The sequence below is a fragment of the Xiphophorus couchianus genome, chromosome 8, assembly GCF_001444195.1.
Source record: "Xiphophorus couchianus chromosome 8, X_couchianus-1.0, whole genome shotgun sequence".
Classification (NCBI taxonomy): domain Eukaryota; kingdom Metazoa; phylum Chordata; class Actinopteri; order Cyprinodontiformes; family Poeciliidae; genus Xiphophorus; species Xiphophorus couchianus.
Window position 1 is genome coordinate 1,025,927 of NC_040235.1, and position 22,725 is coordinate 1,048,651.

General features: G+C 42.2%; 3 protein-coding genes and 1 long non-coding RNA gene across 5 annotated transcripts in view; 1 reads left to right on the forward strand and 3 right to left on the reverse strand.

Moving 5' to 3' along the window:
- The window catches only part of LOC114149705 (dolichol phosphate-mannose biosynthesis regulatory protein-like), a 2,167-nt gene extending 1,559 nt beyond the window's left edge, over positions 1-608 (reverse strand). The window contains exon 1 of the mRNA XM_028025740.1: positions 456-608. Within this exon, the coding sequence (XP_027881541.1) occupies positions 456-458 (3 nt within the window). The 5' untranslated portion in view covers positions 459-608. The remainder of the gene's footprint in view (positions 1-455) is intronic.
- A 1,158-nt stretch (positions 609-1,766) lies between these two features.
- Positions 1,767-18,434, reverse strand: LOC114149701 (protein FAM102A-like). Of its 2 annotated transcripts, none has more exons than XM_028025734.1 (12): positions 18,223-18,434; positions 17,872-18,123; positions 12,498-12,618; positions 11,496-11,525; positions 10,945-11,061; positions 8,932-8,978; positions 7,894-8,051; positions 7,722-7,814; positions 5,002-5,176; positions 4,286-4,407; positions 3,815-3,884; positions 1,767-3,725 (listed from the first exon to the last, which is right to left on the reverse strand). In XM_028025734.1, the coding sequence occupies exons 2-12, from the start codon at positions 18,015-18,017 to the stop codon at positions 3,680-3,682; spliced, it is 1,125 nt and encodes a 374-aa protein (XP_027881535.1). In that variant the 5' UTR covers positions 18,018-18,123; positions 18,223-18,434; the 3' UTR covers positions 1,767-3,679. The 2 variants fall into 2 exon arrangements, with proteins under 2 accessions (XP_027881535.1, XP_027881534.1); XM_028025733.1 differs by having other exon boundaries at positions 17,872-18,120; positions 18,223-18,433.
- On the forward strand, positions 13,788-16,504 carry LOC114149708 (uncharacterized). The gene is made up of 2 exons (XR_003596567.1): positions 13,788-13,888; positions 14,953-16,504. It is a non-coding gene; the product is annotated as an uncharacterized LOC114149708 (long non-coding RNA).
- A 1,169-nt stretch (positions 18,435-19,603) lies between the features above and the next one.
- naif1 (nuclear apoptosis inducing factor 1) lies at positions 19,604-22,559 on the reverse strand. Its single transcript, XM_028025735.1, has 3 exons — positions 21,706-22,559; positions 20,728-20,778; positions 19,604-20,651 (listed from the first exon to the last, which is right to left on the reverse strand). The coding sequence occupies exons 1-3, from the start codon at positions 22,148-22,150 to the stop codon at positions 20,068-20,070; spliced, it is 1,080 nt and encodes a 359-aa protein (XP_027881536.1). The 5' UTR covers positions 22,151-22,559; the 3' UTR covers positions 19,604-20,067.
- Positions 22,560-22,725: the final 166 nt, after the last annotated feature.

A 22,725-nucleotide genomic window follows, 5' to 3' on the forward strand; every position in this document is an offset into this window, starting at 1 on the left:
AACTCCCTATAAATAATTGAAAACTTAGGCAAAAACTAGATTTCTGTGTAAAGAAGGTGATGATAAAACGTATCTTCGGAGCAAACAACGTTCCCTCTTAAATTCGGCGTTGAACAGTTTTATAAATCTGGAGTTATTTTCAAGAAATAAATAAAAATTGTCTGAACAGAGACAGAAGTTACACGAACAAATCTTTTAGAAACGGTTCGCAGATAATTAGCTTCAACTGAGCTTCAAAGACTGAAACCAACACAATTATTAAAACTATAAAATAAGTCTGTATTATACTAAATCAGATTTACACTTAATGCGAGGCGACAAGCTAACTGGCTAACATCTTATAAACAACTTTATCTTCATGCTTCACCTCCAGTCAGACATTAAACGCTAAAATTTCATTTTAAATCTACCTTTCAGCATTAATGTTTGATTATTACTTTATTTATATTTCTTACCATGTTTACAGACACGTAGTAAGGGATTATTTGTCAATGCTTCCGGCTTCTTACTTCTTCTCCTAAACCTACCGAAAATGCTCAGGTCTCCGTCGCCCCCTAACGGTGGTATGGTGCAATTTCACCGCCATACGTTTAGAGTCGTTTCAGGGGTCTCAAACTCCAGTCCTGGAAGGCCGCTGTCCTGCAACTTTTAGATGAGCCTCTGCTGCACCACCTGGATAGAATAATTAGGTCATTAAGGCTCTGGAGACCTGATCTAGACCAGGAGGAGGTCATTAAGCCGTTTCATTCCAGCGTTTTTGTACCTGAGGCACATCTAAAAACTGCAGGACAGCGACTGGAGGCCTGGAGCTTGAGACCCAAATCTGACCTTCAGTTTTAGTTACAAAAAAAGGTGAAACTTCAACCATAATAAAAATAAGAAATAATTTAATTTTTAACATATTCACACTAAAAGCTTTGTAAAAAAAAAAAAAAAAAACAATTTGTAAAAATATTGAAAACGATGCATCACTATCATCCCACTTCACAATCATGCACCGCTTTGTGTTGGTCTGTCACTTTAAGTTTGTTCGTAATAGTACAAAATGTGGAAAAGTTCAAGGGGTGTGTAAAGCTCTGAACATAAATAAAAGGAAAATAATTTTTTAATTTCAATGTAGATGAAAATATGAAGCACAAAAAGGAAATGAATCACAACTTTTCCATTTTATTTGATGTTTATGTACAAAATTAACAGATAAAGTTAAAATCTGTTTGAACATTAATAACAAAAACAACCATAAATTTACCCAAAATAACGTTTACATTTAGATCAGCATAATAAAAATATGATGTGAAATAAATCATTCAGTACATTCCCTTTAACAAACACTTTAATTCATCACAACACTTAAAATATAAATCCTAATCTCATTCATCAGTTCCATTTGAATCATTATGAAATATTAAAACCCTTTTCACCAAAATACAAAATAAAACACTTTATGTGTAAAAACAGCAGGTAAAACACGTCTGATGGACGGTCGTCTAAAATAGAGTTAAGTGGTTGAACTGTAATTAATTCAGTGTTTATAAAGCTTTAAGATCCAGTGAGAACCAGAACCAGAACCAGAACCAGCCTGCTGGCTTCAGATGTTTCTGATTCTAAATCTGAGTGTTTATCAGATAAATATTACACATTCAGTTTTTACTGCCTTCATTAAAGCGATGTGAAACATGGCGGAAGGAGCGAACGCGTGACCTGCACGCATCCGTCCACACATCCAGAACCACAAACCAACCCGTTCAGGTCCGTTTCTCTGTCTATTGTTGGTTCTGGAACAGGCCGGGCTTTGTCCTGGAGCAGCTGTGGGTCTGAGCCCGACAGAACCACAGAAACATCTGGATGCATAAAAACAGAGCTGATTCTGACTGGAGTTTGTCCCTTTGGGTGAAACTGAGCAGCAAAAACTAACAAACGTTTCTGATCCAGCAGAAAAACTTTTCCTCCTCAGTTTAACGGCACTAATAATGAATCACTGTGGGAACCAGAACAATAATTTATCTCTAAAGACGTCAGTCTAGCTTCAGAAAACTTAAATCTACTCTATGTATGGAATCCTAAGAGTGCCACAAAAAGAATAAATGTGTAAAATATTACAAAAACCAATTAGTATTTGACTAAAGGTGAGGATAACAATAAAGAACAGAAATATTAATGTAAAAATTCAGTCCAATACCAAAAATAATACTTTCCTCTGGAGCAGCCACACTTCATTATAGTTATTTTTATAATAATAATAGTATTAATGTGTTGCTAATCCCTAGATAGTTCCAATTTGCCTGACATATTTTAGCACCAAGTTACTGGCTAAAATATTTCACCAAAGGAATTATTAAATAATTAATATAAACAAATGAAAGACACAAAAATACAAATGTTTCTATTTTAAATATATAAGTTCTTCTTTGTTGTGGCACTTCTGTGATTCCATACAAACAAACAGCTAAAGACAGTTAGCCTTTTAGCTACATGATGCGGCTCAGCAGTAAACAGATTTTTAAAGCAGAGGCTAAAATTAAGCAAATTAAAGTCAAATAAAATAATACAAGTCCAAGCAGCGCATGGTGACGTTCAGGTTGGATAATAAACGTTAGCATCGACCGCATTAGCTGCTAAATGCTACAGATAAAAGCGTTGCAGGTCTGGACTTTTCTCACAGGGCCTCTGAAAGACCAAAATAAGGGAAAAGAAACATTTTAAACATAACTTTGTTAAAATTGTGACTAAAATTTAGAGAACAGTAACAAAAACTAGCAATTAGCCTTTAGCACGCCCATTAGCGGCTAATCATTCAGTAGCTACAGATCCTGAGAAGCAAAGGAAGAATCAATGTTTAATTTTCCTGCATTAATCAAAAAAACATCTGATTAAAGGCATTTAATGTGATTTAATGGATTTGAAGTAATAAAGTGAATAAAATCCAGGTTGGAGAAACGAAGCTGCGATTAGATCAGAGAAAATATTCATCATTTTTTTCTCCATTAGAAACACGGCAGAGATTAAAAACCTGTTATAGTGGTTATTAATAATTCATGGTTATTAATAATAAACCTCAGAGGTTAGGCGTGCAAAACTGTGAAATACAAACAACACTCTGATAACCAGTAGACTATTATAATAATAATAATAATAATAATAATAATAATAATAATAATCCTCAGTGTTAAATGATCCTCTGAGTTATAAAACCAAACTTTTTGTGATCTCATCATGAATGTTGCAGAACTTTGTTGTCTTAAAGTGGAGCGGTTCTGTTGAATCGGGTCAGAACCGGCTCTGAAGCTGAAATGTTTCAGAATAAAAACATTAAAACTCCCTGCAGCTTCACATCTGACTCTGAGATAAATTCATAACTTTATGGGTTTCAATACGTTTCTGTGCATAAAAATAAGGAAACGTTTTTACCCGTCAGATTATTCCGGATTATTCTGGATTATTCTGGATTATTCTGGATTATTCCGGATTATTCTGGATTATTCTGGATTATTCTGGATTATTCTCAACATTCAGGATTAATCATCTGGAGGCCTGGTTCCTGCCAGGCTCTGCTGGAATAATCCAGATTATTCAGATTTAAAAGCAGCTGATAATGGAAGTGAGTGGAGCGACCCGGAGCGGACGGGAACCGCTGGTTCTGAGTAAACCGGGTCAGCAGAAGAACCTCCATCATGGGGCCTCAGTGAGTCTCGATCACCACCGGCTCAAAGACTCCAGGGGTTCCTCTGGAAGACAGACAGGAAGCAGAGATCGGGTCAGGATCTGCTGGGTTCTGGTTGGTTCTGGTTGGTACTGCCGGGTTCTGGAGTCCTACCTGGTGGCGATTTGTGTCCCGCTCAGGGCCGTGGTCCCGTCTTTACTGACAAACAGTCTCAGGTGGCTGTCTGAGGACAAACAGAGCCCAGTTACGCGACAACGTCCATCTGGTTACCATGGTAACCGTAGTTAACACAAAAACTGGACATGTTCACCAACTGGAATAAATACAAACAGTAATTAATGGAGAAAACTTTAACTATAACTTTTCAATTAATTCAATTAAAACATTTAAATTAGAGTTTGAACTTTGACCCTTAATTAACAAAAACAACCTTTGATCTGAATTTCTACGTCCAACAGCTGGAAACAACAAACACCAGAAATAACCAATAAATGATCAAATACATCATTTTGATTCAACATGTCTCGTCTACATGGCTGATCAATGTTTCCTGTTTAACTCTGGATTCTGATTGGTTCAATGAATCTGAGCTGAGAGCTGATTGGTTCATAGTGAGATCTGAACCTTCGTCGCTGCTGCTGGCTGAGAAGTTCTGACTCTGAACGATTTTCTCCACGATGTCGTCGGCGTCGATGCGAGTGTCGTCCACGCAGCTCCGCTGGCGCTCCACGGTGTCCTTCTTCCTCCTGTTCATCATCATCATCATCATCATCATCATCAGTCATTGAATGCTGCCTGCCTTGATCCTGAAGCTGCAGCTTGTCACTTGTAAGAATTAGCACCTGCTAATTAGAAACAACCAATCAGAGCAGGGAGGCGGGTCTTAGCGCTGTCAATCAACCTAATCCCTTGCTTTGATACGCAGCTGCTAGCATAGCCTGTCATGAATGCTGACGCCTGTTAGCATATCCACTAATGACGGTGTACAAACAGTTTTTCTTAGCCATTAGCACATTTAGCAGTGAGTACACGAGGGGGTTTGTCATCTCTGAGCCCCGCCCCCTGGCTCTGATTGGTTGTTTTTGGTTTGATTTCTTCACACAGCAGTAGTAGGAGACCGATCAAACTGTCACAACATGGAGAGAGTTTTAATAAACATATAAAATCATATTTTTATCAAAGTTACAAACTGCAGCCTTAAAAATACCCAGAATGCCGATGGGAATCTCATCCTGATCCGATCTGCTCCCTGTTTCTCCTGCTGAGCAGTGAAATAATCCCAGGAATGTGAGCCGACATGTCTGGGCTCGGCCAGCGTGCCGGGACAGGTGAGAACCCACCTGGAGGAGCGGTGGGACAGCAGGGCGGCAGCCGAGGGCGGGGGCGGCCGCTCTGGCTTGCTGGGGGCGGCGGGGGGCTGAGCGGCGCCGCAGGACGCGCCGCTGCTGGACGAGGCGTTCCGGTGGTGGCTGAGGTCGGTCAGGCTGGAGCAGCGGGAGTGACCGGTGCTGTAGCCTGGAGGATAAAGGAAACCAGAGAAGAAGACGGAACAAACAGAGAAGAAGACGTTCAAAATGTTGAAAAGCTCCTGAGTCGTCTCTTTCTGTTTTCCAGTCGGTCTTGAACATGTTGGTTTTATTCATCTTCATTATTTTGTGCATTTTGAATCGTTTTAGCTGAACTCCTCTCCTGCGTTCAGACGTTTAGATCAGGTTGTTCTTTAATCCCACGCTCAAAATGCTACAGCGACTGAAGATGATTCTGTTACAAATCTAACATTTCACAAAAACAGAATTCCTTTTACACTTGATACTACTGGGACACTTTGATATGCATAATATTTATGCTACTAGTATGTTAGCTCGCTAAATGTAAACTCATGCTAGCTTGGATTTAAACCCTGAAAGGAAGGTTTGATGAAAACCTTATGAGAAATAGATGAATCTAAAGGTTTTCAGTTTATTGTGGAGACTTGTTATGGATTAACTGTTGTATTCGCGTAGACTTACAATAATCATGGAAAAAGAGTGAAGCGTTTTGTTGAAATGTCTGTTCTGTCAATGATGTGAGGCTTCCAGCAGTTAGCTGGACATTATTTTTGCATTTCTCTGTAGTTTCACTAAAGTGCTTACAGGGCCTACAGTTATGATTAAGTCTTTGATTGACAAACATTATTGGAATCTCAAGAGTCGTAGCTTTCTAATATGTATAATATAAAAACCCACAAAACGCTATGTTAACGCTAACTAGGGTGACCATATTTTACTTTGGGAAAACCCGGACAACCTGCAGCGGTGCAGGAATTACGTGACACGCAGCGCCGTGCGCAGTGCCCTACAATGCACTGTAAGCCATGTATTGTGTTTTGAGGCAGTTGACCAAAATCCCGGACGATTTTTAAATTCCCCCCGGACATCTTTTTAGGTCTGAAAAGTAGGACATGTCCGGGAAAAAGAGGACGTCTGGTCACCCTAACGCTAACTAGACTACCATATTAACTAATGTAGCCAGTGTTAAGGAAAATGATTATTTAAGTGCTAAAATACTTACAACATGTGTAAAGGAATATTAAGCACTCTTATTGGAAAAACAGGCTTTGTGTGACCCTTTGAGATGGCCCGATCGAGACAAGCAGGCGCCTATACAAGGGCCATAAAATTAGCATCTCCATGGAAACGGCGCTGGAATGTGGGGGATAGACGTTAGAATTATCTGGAAAATCTCAAAACAGGGACTCTTCCGCCTGAGATCGCCCGTGCCAGACGGAGATGAACGCGAAGTGGTCCGCCCTCTGACTTGGATAAAGACCAGACATCTGAGCTGCAATGAGGGGAGTTTCCAAGTTTCTCTGGGGGCCGAAACAGGTCTCTGATTGGTTGAACTACGGAACGCCTTCGTTGCATAAATTAAAATACGGAAACACCTCTTTGTATAAGATGACGTGTAAAGAGAAAGAGAGAGAGTTTTTTTTTTTCCATCTTTTTCTCCACGTGGGCGCCTTTGTCTGTCTGTGTGTTTCGTGTTTGTCCTTGTGTGTTCTATTTTATTTTTATGAGAAAATGCATATCTCTGTACCTCTGCAGCTTTGTTAACTGACTCATGTGTGGTTTTGTATGAATTAAACTCTGTGATCTGTGACGTCAACACGCCTTGTTTAGTTTCGTTTTACAGCTGCCCGCTGCTCGCCGAGAAGAACCCGGCTGTGTTAAGGAAGAGACGAGCCAAACGTTTTGTTCAAAGTTTTAATAAATAATTCTTCCTTAATACCAGTTATATATCCAAGCTAAACCAGCCTTTATGTCCACATCTACTTTTAGATGGTCAAACATCAACATTAACTTGCTAATAAAGAAGCTAACTGGGTAAACATCCATGCTAACTTGATAACATGCTAGATATTTAGAAAGCTCTCTATAGTAGCTAACCAACATGCTAATTTGTTGCTGTAATACCAATGAAAACCAGTTAAATATCTAGATTAACTGGTTAATATGGTTGTTAACCAGTTTGTTGTCCATGTTAACCCGTTAACATGAAGGTTAGCGAGAAAAATCCATGCTATTTTGCTAATGAGCTAGCTAACATGCCAATTAGCTAGAAAATATCCACATTTGTTTGCATGCAAATAAGTACTTGGTTCAATTTTAAATGTGAATAATTTAGATATAACGTCTTAAAATGTTAGTATTGATCTGTATCTTTGGTTAGCATGCTAGTTAGCATGGTTAGCGCTGTGTATAAATAAGCATGGGGGAACAAAATTAAACTGTGATTATTCTGTTTCTGTAAAATGTTTCATCTTTCTCTGTTCGGCTCGATGAGAAGTCTTCCTTTATCTGCAGCTCCATTTCTGTTTTTAAGATAGAAAATGTTTTATAACAAAACTGATATCCACATTAAATCAGCATTAATCTTAGAAATGTCACTAATTTTCCTCCCAGATATTTAAATGTGACTCTGGCTCCTTAGATGTGCTGTTTGTTTCCAGCGGTGGAGGTTTTTTTCAAACACCATCAGAGCCTCATTGATCAGAGTGACGCTGATGGAAACTGAAGCTGACCTGATATTTTGCTGTGCTGACTGGCGCTGCGGACGTGCCGAGTGAGGAAGACGTCATCCGGACTGTGGAGGCCGTCAGCGTGCTCCGGCAGCCCTGACGTGGAAAAACACAAGACGGGTTTAAAAGCTTTCATTACGATTCCCTGACAACCAACCGGCTCAGCAGTTCCCACCTAAACCACGAACTGAAGACTGTCTGGCTTTAACGGCACCAGGTCCCTCCACCATGCCCCCTGGTGGCTGCAGAGAGGCGGTGCTGTCCCCCTTACAGGCCAGCTGCAGGTTGGGATCCTCCACTCCAATCAGGACGGACTTAGCCGTGCTGGGAGGCCTGCAGGCAGCAGCTAGCATTAGCATTAGCATTACCTGCAGTCATCCGTCTGTTCATTCAACCCTCTGCTCATCCATCCAACAACATGTCCATCAGTCTGTTTGTCCATCCATCCATCATCCATCCATCCATCCATCCATCCAACCATCCATCCATCCATCCATCCATCCATCCATCATCCATCCATCCATCCATTCAACCATCCATCCATCCATCCATCCATCCATCCATCCATCCATCCAACCATCCATCCATCCATCATCCATCCATCCATCCATCCATCCATCCATCCATCCATCCAACCATCCATCCATCCATCATCCATCCATCCATCCATCCATCCATCCATCCATCCATCCATCCATTCAACCATCCATCCATCCATCCATCCATCCATCTAACCATCCATCCATCCATCATCCATCCATCCATCCATCCATCCATCCATTCAACCATCCATCCATCCATCCATCCATCCATCCATCCATCCATCCATCCATCCATCCAACCATCCATCCATCCATCATCCATCCATCCATCCATCCATCCATCCATTCAACCATCCATCCATCCATCCATCCATCCAACCATCCATCCATCCATCCATCCATCCATTCAACCATCCATCCATCCATCCATCCATCCATCCATCCATCCATCCATCCATCCATCCATCCATCCATCCATCCATCCATCCATCCATCCATCCATCCATCCATCCATCCATCCATCCATCCAACCATCCATCCATCATCCATCCATCCATCCATCCATCCATCCATCCATCCATCATCCATCCATCCATCCATCCATCCATCCATCCAGTGTTTGGTGAGTTGGTGGATCTCCTCTCAGGTTGAGCTCAGATTCCTGAACTCACGTTTTGAAGCAGGGATCTCCAGACAGGAGCGTCATCCCGATGGTGACCTGGAGGAGAAAAACCGTTTAATGAAACTTCATGGAGACACAAAGAGACCAAGGTCACTTTAAGGATCAAATTCGACTCTAACAAACATCTGAAAATCTGATGAGCAGAAAATGAGAAAAAACTCTGTATGTGTGTGTGTGTGTTTGGTTCTAATACCTTGTGGGGACCATTTTCCTAACACTACGTTGTGGGGACCCACTGCTGTTTTTGGGTCAGGGGTCAGATTTAGGACTACGGTGTGAAATGAGTTTTGGTTAGGGTTAGGATAAAGGTTAGGGTAAGGTTTAGGCCAGGCATGTCCAAAGTCCGGCCCGGGGGCCAATCACGGCCCGCGGCCAGATTTCATACGGCCCGCAGCTTCGGTCTTATAATGTATTATTTATGGCCCGCCTGCACTGTGAAACAGAATAAATAAATCATAAAACTTGAAACTGTAATTCCTCCTTTCACCAAATGGTGGCAGCACCACTTTAATACTATCAGTCTGCCTCCGTGCGAACCGCTCTCCGCTCATTTCTGCCATGGCCACTGCAAAGAAAACAAGTTTACAGTGAAGGCCGCCGCTTTCAAGAGAGATGGGAATTATAACACTTCTTCACTGAAAATCAAGGCAATTGTGCTTGTCTAATTTGTAATGAGACGGTTGCCTTGTTTAAGGATTTCAACGTAAAGAGACACTACCAGACTAAACATGCTAACACATACAACAAGCTAACAGGAAGTGACCGTGCTGAAAAAGTGAAGCAGCTCCAAGCTGCACTGGCATCACAACAGCGATTCTTCACGCGGGCCTGTGAGTCAAAAGAAAATACCACCAAAGCAGCTACGATGTTAATGTTAATAGCTAAACATGGCAAACCTTTTACTGAAGATACATTTATCAAAGACTGTGTTATGAAAATGGTGGAGAACATTTTGCCCTGAGAAGAAGCAAGAATTTGAGAAAAATGTTTACCTGGCAGTAACAGTGTGGCACTGAGAGTTGAGGACATGAAACTGAGTGTTTTGAACGGCAACGTCTGTCACTATCAGCAGTGAAGAGCGAAAAGAACATTTATGCACCTGGATTTATGGCACTTATTTTTATTAAGTGTCTTTCTGCATGGAGTTTGCATGTTCTCCCTGTGCATGCGTGGGTTCTCTCCGGGTACTCCGGCTTCCTCCCATAGTCCAAAAACATGACTGTCAGGTCAATTGGTTTCTCTAACTTCTCCCTAGGTGTGAGTGTGTGTGTGAATGGTTGTTTGTCCTGTATGTCTCTGTGTTGCCCTGCGACAGACTGGCGACCTGTCCAGGGTGTACCCCGCCTCTCGCCCGGAACGTAGCTGGAGATGGGCACCAGCAACCCTCCCGACCCCATTAGGGACAAGGGTGAACAGAAAATGGATGGATGGATGGATTTTTATTAAACTCTTGAGTAAGATTTGGTTATGAACCTGTAGATGTGACACAAACTATACTTTCTGAAAGATATTGTAAATGACGAGCAAAATTCACTTGTTTTAAGATTTAATAATAACAGACAACTTTGTATTACTTATAACTCCTGTTTAAAATGTTCCTGAGGCAAAGATATTTTTAAACTCATGTAAATTTAAGGTATTTCATACAGTTTGTTCAATGTTATCTGACTCTCCAGATATGAAAGAAAAGCAGAATTTCTGCTTTTAGAGTTGCCTGAGTGGCTTATATTTGGTTATTTTGTCATTTGAAAAATAAAGATAATTGTGACAATAAAAATTGTTTTATAACAGTGTGTATTTGCATGACACTTTTGTGGTTAAAAAATGTCCGAACAAACTATTGGCCCCCAGGCATCTTGACTTTATCAAATCTGGCCCTCTTTGCTAAAAGTTTGGACACCCCTGGTTTAGGCTGTAGAAATGAATGGAAGTCAATGGAAGGTCCCCGCAAAGATAGCTGTGCAAACATGCGTGTGTGCGGGGGGGAGTGTGTGTGTGATGCCTTCAGGATGGAGTTGTCCTGCCGGGTGTTTTTGGTGTCATAACCCTCCAGGATGCAGCAGCGGACCGTCGAGCCTGAACCAGCAAACTCAGAAATGTTGAGGTCAGCAAATCCCAGCTGGAGGAAGACGGACAGACGGACGGACAGACGGACGGACAGACGGATGGAGAGACAGACGGATGGATGAATCACCAGAAAGTGAAAGTCGGCTCAGGCAGATGGATCCATTGTTCCTCATACTTTCCATCTCTGCCTTCGTCAGAGGAAGTGATCAGAGACTTCATGAAATCAACAGCCTGTTTTAGCCCCACATTCACCTTTATCAGCCCGATTCTCTCTGACCTCTGACCTCAGCTGATAGTTTATTTATCTTAGGAATAAATAATGAGCAGAAAGAGGCTGATATGACCTCGAAACCCATTTAAGAAACTAGAAACACTTTAAAATAACTTGGTAAGGCCAGGAAGTGCCCGGTTCATCGGCCCAGTGGGCGAGGCTCGGTTAATCATTACATTTATTATCTGTGACACAGAAAAGCTTCATAAACTCACCTTGGAGTAGGCCTTCCCTCCCTTCTGCTCCTGCAGAAACAGAACAAAACAATCAGGAACAAACTAAAACCTGAACAGGTTGAGTTCCCGTTTCCTGGAAACCAGCCAGAGGTTTTCTGTTGGCAGGATGAGACGTCCAACATGTCCCCACTGGTCCCAGTTATGATTTTATGACTTTCCTGATGAAAACAAACCAGGCGGAGCTTTTCCTCTATGGATCAAAACCTTTTCTCTGGCACTGACACTTTGACTTCATTAATGAAAACCGGTCCTGAGCAAACACCCGCTAACCTGCTAACAGCAAAGCTAATTGTTCATTTGGTGCTTCTGCTAGCTTAGAAAACATTTAGCATTTTTAGCTTCTGAACATCTAATTTATTTGGCTGTTTTTTAAACTTGCATCTGTGTTGACATTTTGGTTATCGACTGTTAAGAATTCACATAGTTATTCAAATAGTTAGATTGCCATTTACCCAGAATGCACTGCTGTTGTTCTACATTATAGAGTTCAACGTTTATTTTCTGTCTAAAGTCCAACTGTGGTCAAAAACAGCGCTAGAAAATTTTATTAACTGTAAAACTGAAACCATGAGTTAAAAAACTCCTCCAAAGAATTAGTTTAGCATTAGCTTCTGCTAAGTAGCATGTTGGTATAGTGTTTTATGATGTGTTTTAGCACAGCTAGCTTTTTAGTTAGCATTGTCCACCACTGATGAAAACCTTGGATGCTCTGTGGACAGATGCATTCTGGTCCTGATGACCAGCATCCTTTCCCTGATCCTAGTGGGAAATGTCCACTCTGTGGTTTCCTGCAGAAGCAATGACCTTGACCAGTTCCAGCATCTCTGACCAATCAGCACAGAGATCTTCTGTAGTTTTATTTAACCTCCATAATAACCATCAGGTCTGTTTCCTGTTTCCTGGTTTTATTTCTGCAGAATATTTAAACTAATTCTAGATTTACAGTTTTTACTGCAGTTTGGATGTGATTCCATGTTTTACCTTCCGAACAGAAACTCTGCAGATGCAGGGATCCAACACTCCAGTGACGGGGCTGGCGCTCATTTTACACACAAAGGAGAACTTCTTCCCCCATCGAACACAGTTCTGCTGCACCTCCTCCCTGCAAAACACACACACACACACACACTTCATTTAGAGCTGAAACTGAAGGTTTTTCTCAAAGCAACCGTAAGCAGCTTGTTGCCCAGAAAGCAGCTTGTTGCAAGATACTCCAAGAATCTGTGAAAATCGTTTAAATTATGTTTTTTTATGTTTTACTTATAATCTCAAGTATGTTGACTTTCTGTAAAAGTTGTACAGTGTGTAATTATTTTACATCCTCTAAAACCTCAAAATTAGCCTCCTTTTGTAAATGTAACATTAGAATAACCATTTTATTCCTGTTTCTACAATATCAGACGTAAAGATCCTAAACTGCTAAAGGTTTGATAGCAGATAGCTAAAATCTTGGCAACATGTGGCTAAAGCTAACAGCTAGTTAGCAAGTAACGGAGCTAAATAGTTTGGTGGTAGGTACCAAACTATCTTGCTAAGAAAAAGCTAATTCTCATTAGTAAGTGGCTAACAGCTAATTTACAAGTAATGAAATAATCTAAGCTGCTTGCTGCCAAGAGGCTAAATAACGTGCTAGCACAAATGCCAATCAGTTTGGTTAAAGCTACATTAATAGTATGTTAGCAAGTAGCCAAAAGATTGCCTGCTTGTCTAGAAACTCTCCAGAGAGTATCAGGTTAGCCAAGTAGCTCGTTAGGCTAATAGCCTTTGTGTAAATGTAGCTCTACATAGCTAGCTGAAAGGTGTGCATCTCATTAGCTGGTGGCTTAAATAGTTCATTTGGACGAGGCTTAGCAGCTTACAAACAACCAAACAGGTCAGAGGTCAAACAGCTAACAAGTGGCTAAAAAAGCTCAGCACAACAACTTGTTAGCAAGTGGCTACAACCTAACTAGTTTAGCATCGTAGCCGTTCATCGTTCCAGTTTCTAAATTAATTTTTTCCTGAAGCAAAACTTTTTTATTTAGTAAACATAAGTACATGAGACATCAGCTTTGAATGTGAAATAAATCAGGTCATGATGTCATCGCAGCGTCGCGTAAAGGTCTACAAACCCGTAGACTCAACAGTTAGCCTGTTGAAGCTAAAGGAGAAGAAAACAATCCAGTTCTCCAGAGAAAAGGTTTGCAGCTGAGAGCCAAGATGATCCGACTTTACGGCGGATCATCTCCTCTGCTAACGGCAAACAGATGGATGTTGATCACATTTCTACGATCAGATCAAACACAACAAACATCACAATCAGCTGTGACTGAATCAGCAACTCCTGCAGGAACTTTCAGGCTTTTAATGATGATACAGGTTTCAGTCTCCAGGTAAGGAGGATCAACGATCAGATCATAGATCAGATTATAGAACAGATTATAGATCAGATTATAGATCAGATCATAGATCAGATTATAGAGCAGAGGAAGTTAAAGTATCTGGGTTTTAAATGTGAAACTTTTTACTGATCTACAGTCTCGGTAGTTTTGTGCGACAGCAGATGATAAATTATCTTCTTGCCTCTGTTGGAAACTATGAGACTCGTTTAAATAAGACTTGCAATAGGACCTTCTGATAAATCTGCGGTGAGACCCAGATGTATCTCTGATAGATGGAAACATGCAGGAACACGAAGTTGTTATTAAACTGAGATAAAGTCACAGTTTTCAGTCTGATGCAACAGTTGGATCCATGGAGTCCAGTTTCACTTTCCCATCAAACCAACCAGAAACTTTTCTTCTGTCAGATGATAAAAATAAATAAACTGAAATAGATGGAGATGTCACAAAGGCTCCATACTGAAAAGGGTTTTTCAGTTCAAAACCCGTTTTTGCTGCTAAATTATTGAATAAATAGACATTTGAGCTGAACAGCAAAAATATTTAACGTTTTTAATTTGTTCTTCAGATTCTTCAACCGTCAGATTGAGTCAAGGTTCAGCTTTCAGAGAGTCAGGAGTCCTGATCGTTACTTTGTGTATGATTGTTTGGTTCTGTTGTTACAGACCGGAGTGACCCGAAAGCTTAGCCCCGCCCCCAAAGTGGGCGGAGCCAAAATTCTTGGGGGCGTGGCCAGGTGCTGGGATGAGCGGAGGGGGTTAAACTGGGAGTGGTCAAGACGAACGGCGACAGCTTAGCGATTCGTCGCTCCAGTCAGCGACTAGAGACAAATCAAAGCACTTAAAAAACAAAACCACTGGTGTCAAAACCAGCAACCTTTCCTCAAAATAAGCAACAAAACTATCAACTATTTTTTTAGACCAAATATTACGGAGTTAAACAAATTTACATGAAAATGTCACAAATTGCAAAGAAACATAAATTTAAACAGATTATCTGCAAAAATAAAGCAGATTTGAGTAATTACTCTAAACTCCATGTTCCCCGGCCATTAGGTCTACGTTTTGGAACCGGTACCAGCAGGACCAGATCCTGGAACCGGCAGCTGTTGGACCCGACCCGGTTCTCCTCTCAGAACCTGCCTGAGCCTGACCCGGTTATCCATCTCTGCTCATATTTTGTATTTCATGGCGGCGGTTGCGTGACGCTTCATCCCTGAGATTTAATGTTTATCTGAGTTTTTCCTCAGGAGTTAAAACATTTCTGACTCTGAATGTCAGTAATCATTTTTCATCCTGTAATTCCAGTCATGCTTTGGGAACTTCCTTCCTTCAGACGGTTTTGACGTGTTAAACCCCCATCGACTGCAGCCAGGCGGAGACGGAGCGACTGGTTCTGCAGGTTCTCTGCTTTCAGCCCGGCCCACCTGGACACACAGCACACCTTTGTGAGGCAGAGCCTTTCCTCACAATGAGGCCGAGCCGCTGCAGAGCAGATACTCTGTCCCTGAAAGCAACTCGTGTTTCTGCTCCAGCACGGTTTCAACCCGGCTGGGAAATCGCAGCAGGTTCTGAAAATGTTTTCTGATGGAACTGTTATAAATATTTCACTCTCAGTGTTCTGACTGTTTATAGCTCCAATCTAAATGAAAGGTTTAAAATAATAAAGTGGCAAAAAGCCCAGCAGTTTTACTTTTATTGTTTCTGAAAATAATGCAGAACAAAATGTAACAGCAGTTAGCTGAACAGCTAGCAAGGTAATAACTTCACAACTAGCTAGTAAATAGTTAATAAATCACTAACAAATGGATAAACAACTAAAGCTAGCTAGAGCTAAGAAGTATCAAATATCAGTTTAAACATTTTAAGGAGTAGCATGCTAGCAGCTAACAAGGCAGAGGCTATGTGCACACAGCAAGTCTGGAAACGTGACTTTGATTTTTTACTGAAATTTTATTATTTTTGTGTGAATCATTCATGACAAGCAAGTTGCTAACAGCTTGTTATCAAGTGGCTATACAGTTGTATACAGCTGCCCACAGCTAGGTAGCATAGCAGCAAAGCTATTAAGCTAGTTAGCTAGTGTAATAAACTCTCAACATGAAACCTTTAGTTTCATAACAGAGAAACTAATCAGCCTTTAACTTTCATTTAAAATGAAAACAGCTTTATAATGTGTTAAGTAGCATGTAGCCTATGCTAGCTGCTTATCCACATAAAACTGTTTTGATTTTTTTTTGCTGTTTTCTGTTGGAAAAACTGTAAATACGTCAGCAGAACATGAACCCAAACACGTCTTTGATTTTTATGAGGGTTTAGAAAGATGAACATCAGCGTTTTAGCATTTATATTGAGAGCCATGTGTCTCATTGCTGCCTTGTTTTGAATCTGAGCTAATAAAAGTTTATTGGCTGCAGAGCAAAGGAGAATATTTAAGGTGGAACACAGAATTGAACGTGTAAAAACAAGACGAACCCGTGACTAGATGGTGGAGTGGAACTGGAAACTCATTTCCAAAGCAAAACAACCTGATGTGAATAAAACCCATCTGCTAGAATATTTCTGTTGTTGTTTTTAAATATAATCACAGATCAATAACCAAACCTTTTAAAACGTGATTACTGATTGATCTGTGACCTTAAGAAACAACAAATAAATCAGAAGAGGAGTTAAAGTCTGCAGGTTAGCATCTTCCTGCACTTCTCTATATTCAGTCTAACTGTGTGGCGGTTCCTCTTCATGTTCCACGTTGACAGGTGACTCCAGGTGTGGAGCTTAGCAGGAACTGATCAGGCTGGGGCAAAGCTAACAGCTAACAGCTAACTGCTAACAGCTAACTGCTAACTGCTAACAGAACGATTCAGCAGGTTTTCCTGGAGATTCAAAGATCAGGAAACAAACAGAGCAGATGAAGTCATGAGTCCAGACTGGTGCTGCTGGGAGGAATGAGTCAGGCTGGAACAGAATCGGGTTCTGTTGAGTCAGGCTGGAACAGAATCGGGTTCTGTTGAGTCAGGCTGGAACAGAACCGGGTTCTGTTGAGTCAACGTCTCCTTTCACATTTATTTTGAGATCCAGAGGAAAGAAGCTGCAGAACTTTGTCCATCTATTAATTTAAATTAAAATAATAGCTGAACTGGTTAAAACTGGACTCGGTCGGTCGGAGCTCAAAGGAAACCAGAAATCGGTATCGGTATCAGCCTGATCGGTGCATTTCCACCAAATCAACAAACCAGAACCTCAGCCGGTTGTTTCTGATCATGTGACTGGATGAATCGGCTTTTATTTCTGGTTCTGATGCTTTTGATAAACTTCCTGTTTCCTCCAACAGCCTGGAAACCGGCAGGATATTTAAAGTTTGACCTTTCCCAGAGGTCAAAACGAAGAAGATTGCGCTGAAACAATTAATCGGTTTAATCGTGATTAATCGATTTATGAAGTAATTGTCGAATCGATTAATCGCTAACTGGCCAGTCAGTCTCAGCGTTCCTCATGATGTCAGAACGTTTAGCTGTCGTGATCAAACCTTCACTAAAGAAAATGAAATGTTGATTTTCTTATTTAAAAATGATTTGAATCGTTTATTTGCATCTTTTAATGTGTTTCTGATATTATATAAAAGAGGATTAAACGGTTAAATAAAAAATGTTCAGAATGTGAGAATTTATCTGATTAATTGTTGGAATAATCAATCAATCATGAGAAGAACTGAAGGTCAGAAAATGAACAGAAAACAGTTCAACTCGTTCCTTTAAGAGAACGTTCTTCATGTCTGAAACTTGAGTTCCCGCAGCAACCGGCCCCCGCAGGGTGTGTGAGGCGGGTCAACATGACAACTAAAGGTCGCAGGTTCTATGGCCGCCAAGCCGTCCGGAACCGAACCGAACCGACAACAAACAGTCAGCAGGAACTGGGTCGAGTCAGCGGTTTGACTGGGAACCAGTCAGGAACCAGTCAGGAAGCGGCCGGACTCACCTGGAGGAGGAGATGCTGAAGTCTCCCCCGTCCACCAGCCGAACCTTGCAGAACAGAACCCCGTTGACGAACGGAACCGCGGCCAGCTCCTCCAGGACGAAGTGGACCTGGAACTTGAACTTTTTCTTCTTGATCAGAAAAGCCATGATCCCCAGAGAACCAGCCGAACCCCGCAGGGACAGACTGGGTCCGGTTCTAGAGGAGGCAGAATTCCCGGCGGTGTTCCAGGTGAATCATTCCTGGTGGTTCCTGCTGACCGGGACCAGAAACAGAACGTTATCCCGGTCCGGACCAACTCAGAACCGCAGCAGCTCCAGAACCGCTCTGCCACGCAAACACCGCTAAACTCACCGAACAGTCCGCCCGCAGCGCGTCATTCCGGGTCAGAACCGGATCCGAACTCTGAACTTCCTGGTTCTGCTCTTCAGGACATGTGCGGGTTCGACCCCGCAGCGGAGCCCCGCAGTCAGAGGCGCGCCGAACCGAACCGAGCCGAGCGGTTTAAAGAGAGGGGCGGCCCGCCGTGCCCGCGCACCGCCGCGGGAGCGCGCAGTCAACAAACCAAAACTAAGTACTAAACTAAATTAAACTAAACTAAATTAAACTAAACTAATTATCCCCCCGCCGCCCCCCCCGCCCCGCCTCCCGCTGCTGCCGCCAAGTCAAAACCTGGAACTTTATTTTTTATTTCTCTCATTCTGAACATTTTAGCAAATGTTCATGTTCATGTTTAGAAAATGTAAATATTAAATTAAAACCAGTTTAAAATTAATTTTTAGGAAAGAAATGCTTATTGATCTGGAAACCAGCGGCGACCCCAAAGAGGGAGCCCAGGGGCCCCGGGCCCTCCTGGAAAATACTGACCAACTAACACAGATAGAAATATAAAACGCAATAAATAAATAAATAAATGGAAGAAAACAAAAATATGTTTGTGCCAGAATTAATGTATCATTAAATTTATCAGTAAATTATGTTAATACATGCTGATCATTTTTATAGAAGAATTCATTTACAAATACGTGTAATTATTTGACTATTTTAAAATTATTATATATATTTTCATCGTTTGATGTTATTTTGGGGTCAGAGGCCGGAAAGTTTCTGAACGCCTGCTGTAGACCAGGGGTTCCCAAACTGGGGGTCGGGCCCCCAGAGGGTCATGAGACACCGGCTGGGGGTCATGAAAGGATTTTCAGAATATTTATGTGACCCCTGAGGTATGGAGGCCCAAATGGACAAAATTTTAAATAATTAAATAAAGGTAACATTAAATGCCTGAATATGCAGTAATATGTACTTTAAATAATAAGATTTCTATAAATAAATTCATTTCAGGATGTTTACAGAAATTGTTGCTCCAGTTACTCTGATCTTCAGGTTTCTTCTTCTGCATCAGGCTGGATGGAGACGTCTGGCGGCCATTTTCCCTCCAGATGTTGACGACTGTCAGCTCCTGCGTCCCCATAGCATGATGCTGCCACCACCATGTCTCAGTGTAGGGACGGCCTGGTTTCCTCCAAACAAACTTTGGAGTTAATGTGCAGAAATTTGAAGGAAATTTTTAAATTAAACTGGAATGAAGCAAAAATGTGAATAACTAACAACCAGCTGGAAGCTCCAGAGCAGCAAACTGACAAACCTGTTTCCATAGCAACGCTCACGCTGATGATGTCACTTCCTCCACACAGACATTTTGTTCAGTTTTTAGCTTTAAAAACCAGAATTCAGATTTTATTTATTAAAAATGATTTAATGTCTTCAGACCCAAACAGAACTGCATGAATTAAAAAAACACAGCTTGTAGGGACACAGCGCCCCCAGTGGAGCAACAGCAGCACTGCAGCTTCCTGTCTGTAACCTGTAAAACCAGGCTGAGCATCAGAACCGGGTCAGAACCGATTGAGAACTGGATCTGGCTCAGTGAGTCTCTTCCAGCGAGTCAGAACCGGATCAGAGCAGATAAGAAAAAGCTCAGAACCAGGCCAGAATTGTGTCTGAACCGGGTCAGAATCGGATCTGGCTCAGTGTGTCTCCTCCAGCGGCTCAGAACCGGGTCTGAACCGGGTCAGAACCAGTTTTGGGCAAGTATGTCTCCTCCAGCAGGTCAGAACTGGGTCTGAACCGGGTCAGAACCAGTTTTGGGTCAGTGAGTCTCCTCCCGCGGGTCAGAACTGGGTCAGAACCGGTTTTGGGTCAGTGTGTCTCCTCCAGCGGATCGGGTTGCTGCGGTGCTGCAGCAGGACTTTTACACCTGCTCTGTTCTTCCTCTGCGGTGCCGACAGGCGGAGTTGCCGTTGCCGCGGGCGCTGTCGTTGCTGTGGGCGCCGCCGTTGCCGCGGGCGCCGGCTCCGCCCCGCTCTGCAGGAACTTCCTGAGGTCTTTGAGCGCGGGCCGCAGCATCTGGACCAGCGCCAGCAGCGCGGCCTGCGTCCCCTCCAGCGCCTGCGCCTGCCGCTCCTGCGCCAGTGCCTGCGCCTCCTGGCAGCGCCGCATCACCTGCAGCAGCTCGTTCTGCCCCTCCAGGTGCTGCGCGATCTGGCGGATGTGGACGTTGGTGACGCGCTGCTCCTGCAGCAGGCGCGCCGAGTTCAGGGCGATGCGGCTCTTCAGCTCCTGCGGCTTGGCCTGCGGCGGCGCCGGCGAGGCTAGCGACGGCGCTAGCATCTCCACCGGCGTCTCCACGGTGGCCATCACGGCGGGGGCGGAGTCTCCCACAGCGGCGGCGGTGCAGTACTCCACCACGCCGCCGTCCTCCAGGGCGTGGTACGTGGTTTCAGCTGGAGGCGGACGAGACGGAGAGGTTGAGCTCAGATCTGGACCAGAACCTCAGCAGGTCAGGGACGGGAAACTTACCAGTCAGCGGTTTGGGCTCCTCACAGACGCCCCCTGCTGGTCCTGGAAGAGCTGAACAACATGGAGGACATCAGGTTAAAGCGGTCAGCCAGGTTCTGACATCATCACAGATCCTGACATCATCACAGATCCACCAATCACAGCGTCTCATTCAGATTAACAACAGAGCTCAGAGCTGACATTTTGGTTTTGGCTCAATATTTATAATAGGATTTTAAAGCATTTTAACTTCAGAATGAAAATAAAATCTGTTGCCGAATTTGGGGAAAAACTGTCAAAGATATATAATACATATATAACAATATAATAATAATAGTAATTATTATTATTGCATTTTTTTCAGTAATTCAGAATCAAATTTCAGTAGAGAAGTTTTATTTTTTAACAGTAATGATTTTTTTGTTTAATCTATCCTTAAATTATTTTAACAATCTTTGTTCATATAAGTTGTCATTTATTGCTTTGTTAACATATGTTTACTTGAATTTGTTCCTCTATATATTTGTATTTTTACCTGTTTATAAATTTGTGATAACCTGTTAACTTAACAAGTCTAATTTTATTTTTAAAACATCGTCTGATCATCTTTTTATTTCTAAGTCTTTTTTCATAATTAATTTAAAATTATTTTTCTTTTTAAAATGCATTTACCAATTTTTTAAAATTCGTTTTTAACAATTTCTCCAATGTTTTTCAAACATTTTACATTTAAATACAATGTATTATGTGTTATTTGTTGTAATAGTTTTACTAGTTATTTTAATTAATTTTGATAAGTTTTAGATTTTTTACCATCAGTGTATCCATTTAAAAAACTTTTAAATTATTTTTTTTATGTATTTTCCAATTATTTAAATTAAATTAGTAAAGTTTTTCAATGTATTCATGATTTCCAGTCGCTTGTGTTATTTTTAAATATAATGTCTAAATTATGAGCGTATTTGTGGAGTAGTTGACCTCTGACCCCGTCGTGTTTACCTTCCGTCAGGGTGACGGTGGTCGCGGCGCTCACCGCCACCGGCAGGCTGATCTCCGCCTCCGGGTCCCCGGCCGGTAAGCTGATGATGGTGGCCTCCCCCAGCAGGTTGCAGATCCGCTGCTGCATGGCGGTGAGGATGACCGGGACCGGAGCGCAGTCCGCGGCCGTGCCCTCGATGGCGGCCCGGGCCTGGGCCACCTTCCGGCGGACCTCGGTCTTCATGTCGGACCACTTCTTCTTGACCTCGGGCAGCTCGCGCGGGCAGGTGGTGACGGCGTTCACCTTCTTCAGGATGTCCATCCAGGCGTTGTTCTTGGCCATGTGCGTGACTCCCGCGTTGAAGTGGCTCACCAGAGTCTGCTTCTGCTTCTCTATTTCCTCCACGATGATTTCCACCTCCCGCTCCGAGAAATTCATCTTCCTCTTCTTGGCGGCCGAAGCCATACCTGCGGGAGACGCTCCTGACGGAGGTAAACGTGCGTAATGTACGCAAAAATAGTACGATTTGCTCACTTTATGAGCGCAGCGTAATGGCTTCCAGAATCGGCTTCTTCTTCCTACAAACAACGCTTACGTTAGCCGGGAACGAAGCCCCGCCCACTGCGCGCCTATTGGCTGGGTGACATGTGAGGGCTCATAGTGCTGCGTTCCTATTGGCTAAGGAAGACGCCAGTAAGTTTTCAACAGTTTGGCTGGAGAACAACAAAGCAGGAGCTTCAGCAGCATTTAAACATGTTCTGCACAACAAACACGGTAAAAACTCAGTTCTCACGCTTAAAATTAATTTAAAAATTCAATAAAAATGAAAAGATTTAAATTCATATTAACATTGATAACACGATTAAAATAAAATCTTATTCCTGTATAATAATCATTCAATTAAAAGCTTATCTGGTTCCATCAGAAAATAATACAACAGTCACAATAAAGCTAGAATAAAGTCCCATTATTGTGACTGTAGCTTGTTTTTTTCTGAGTTCGACTTTAAAGGTCATAAAATATCAGTTACTGTGATCAAA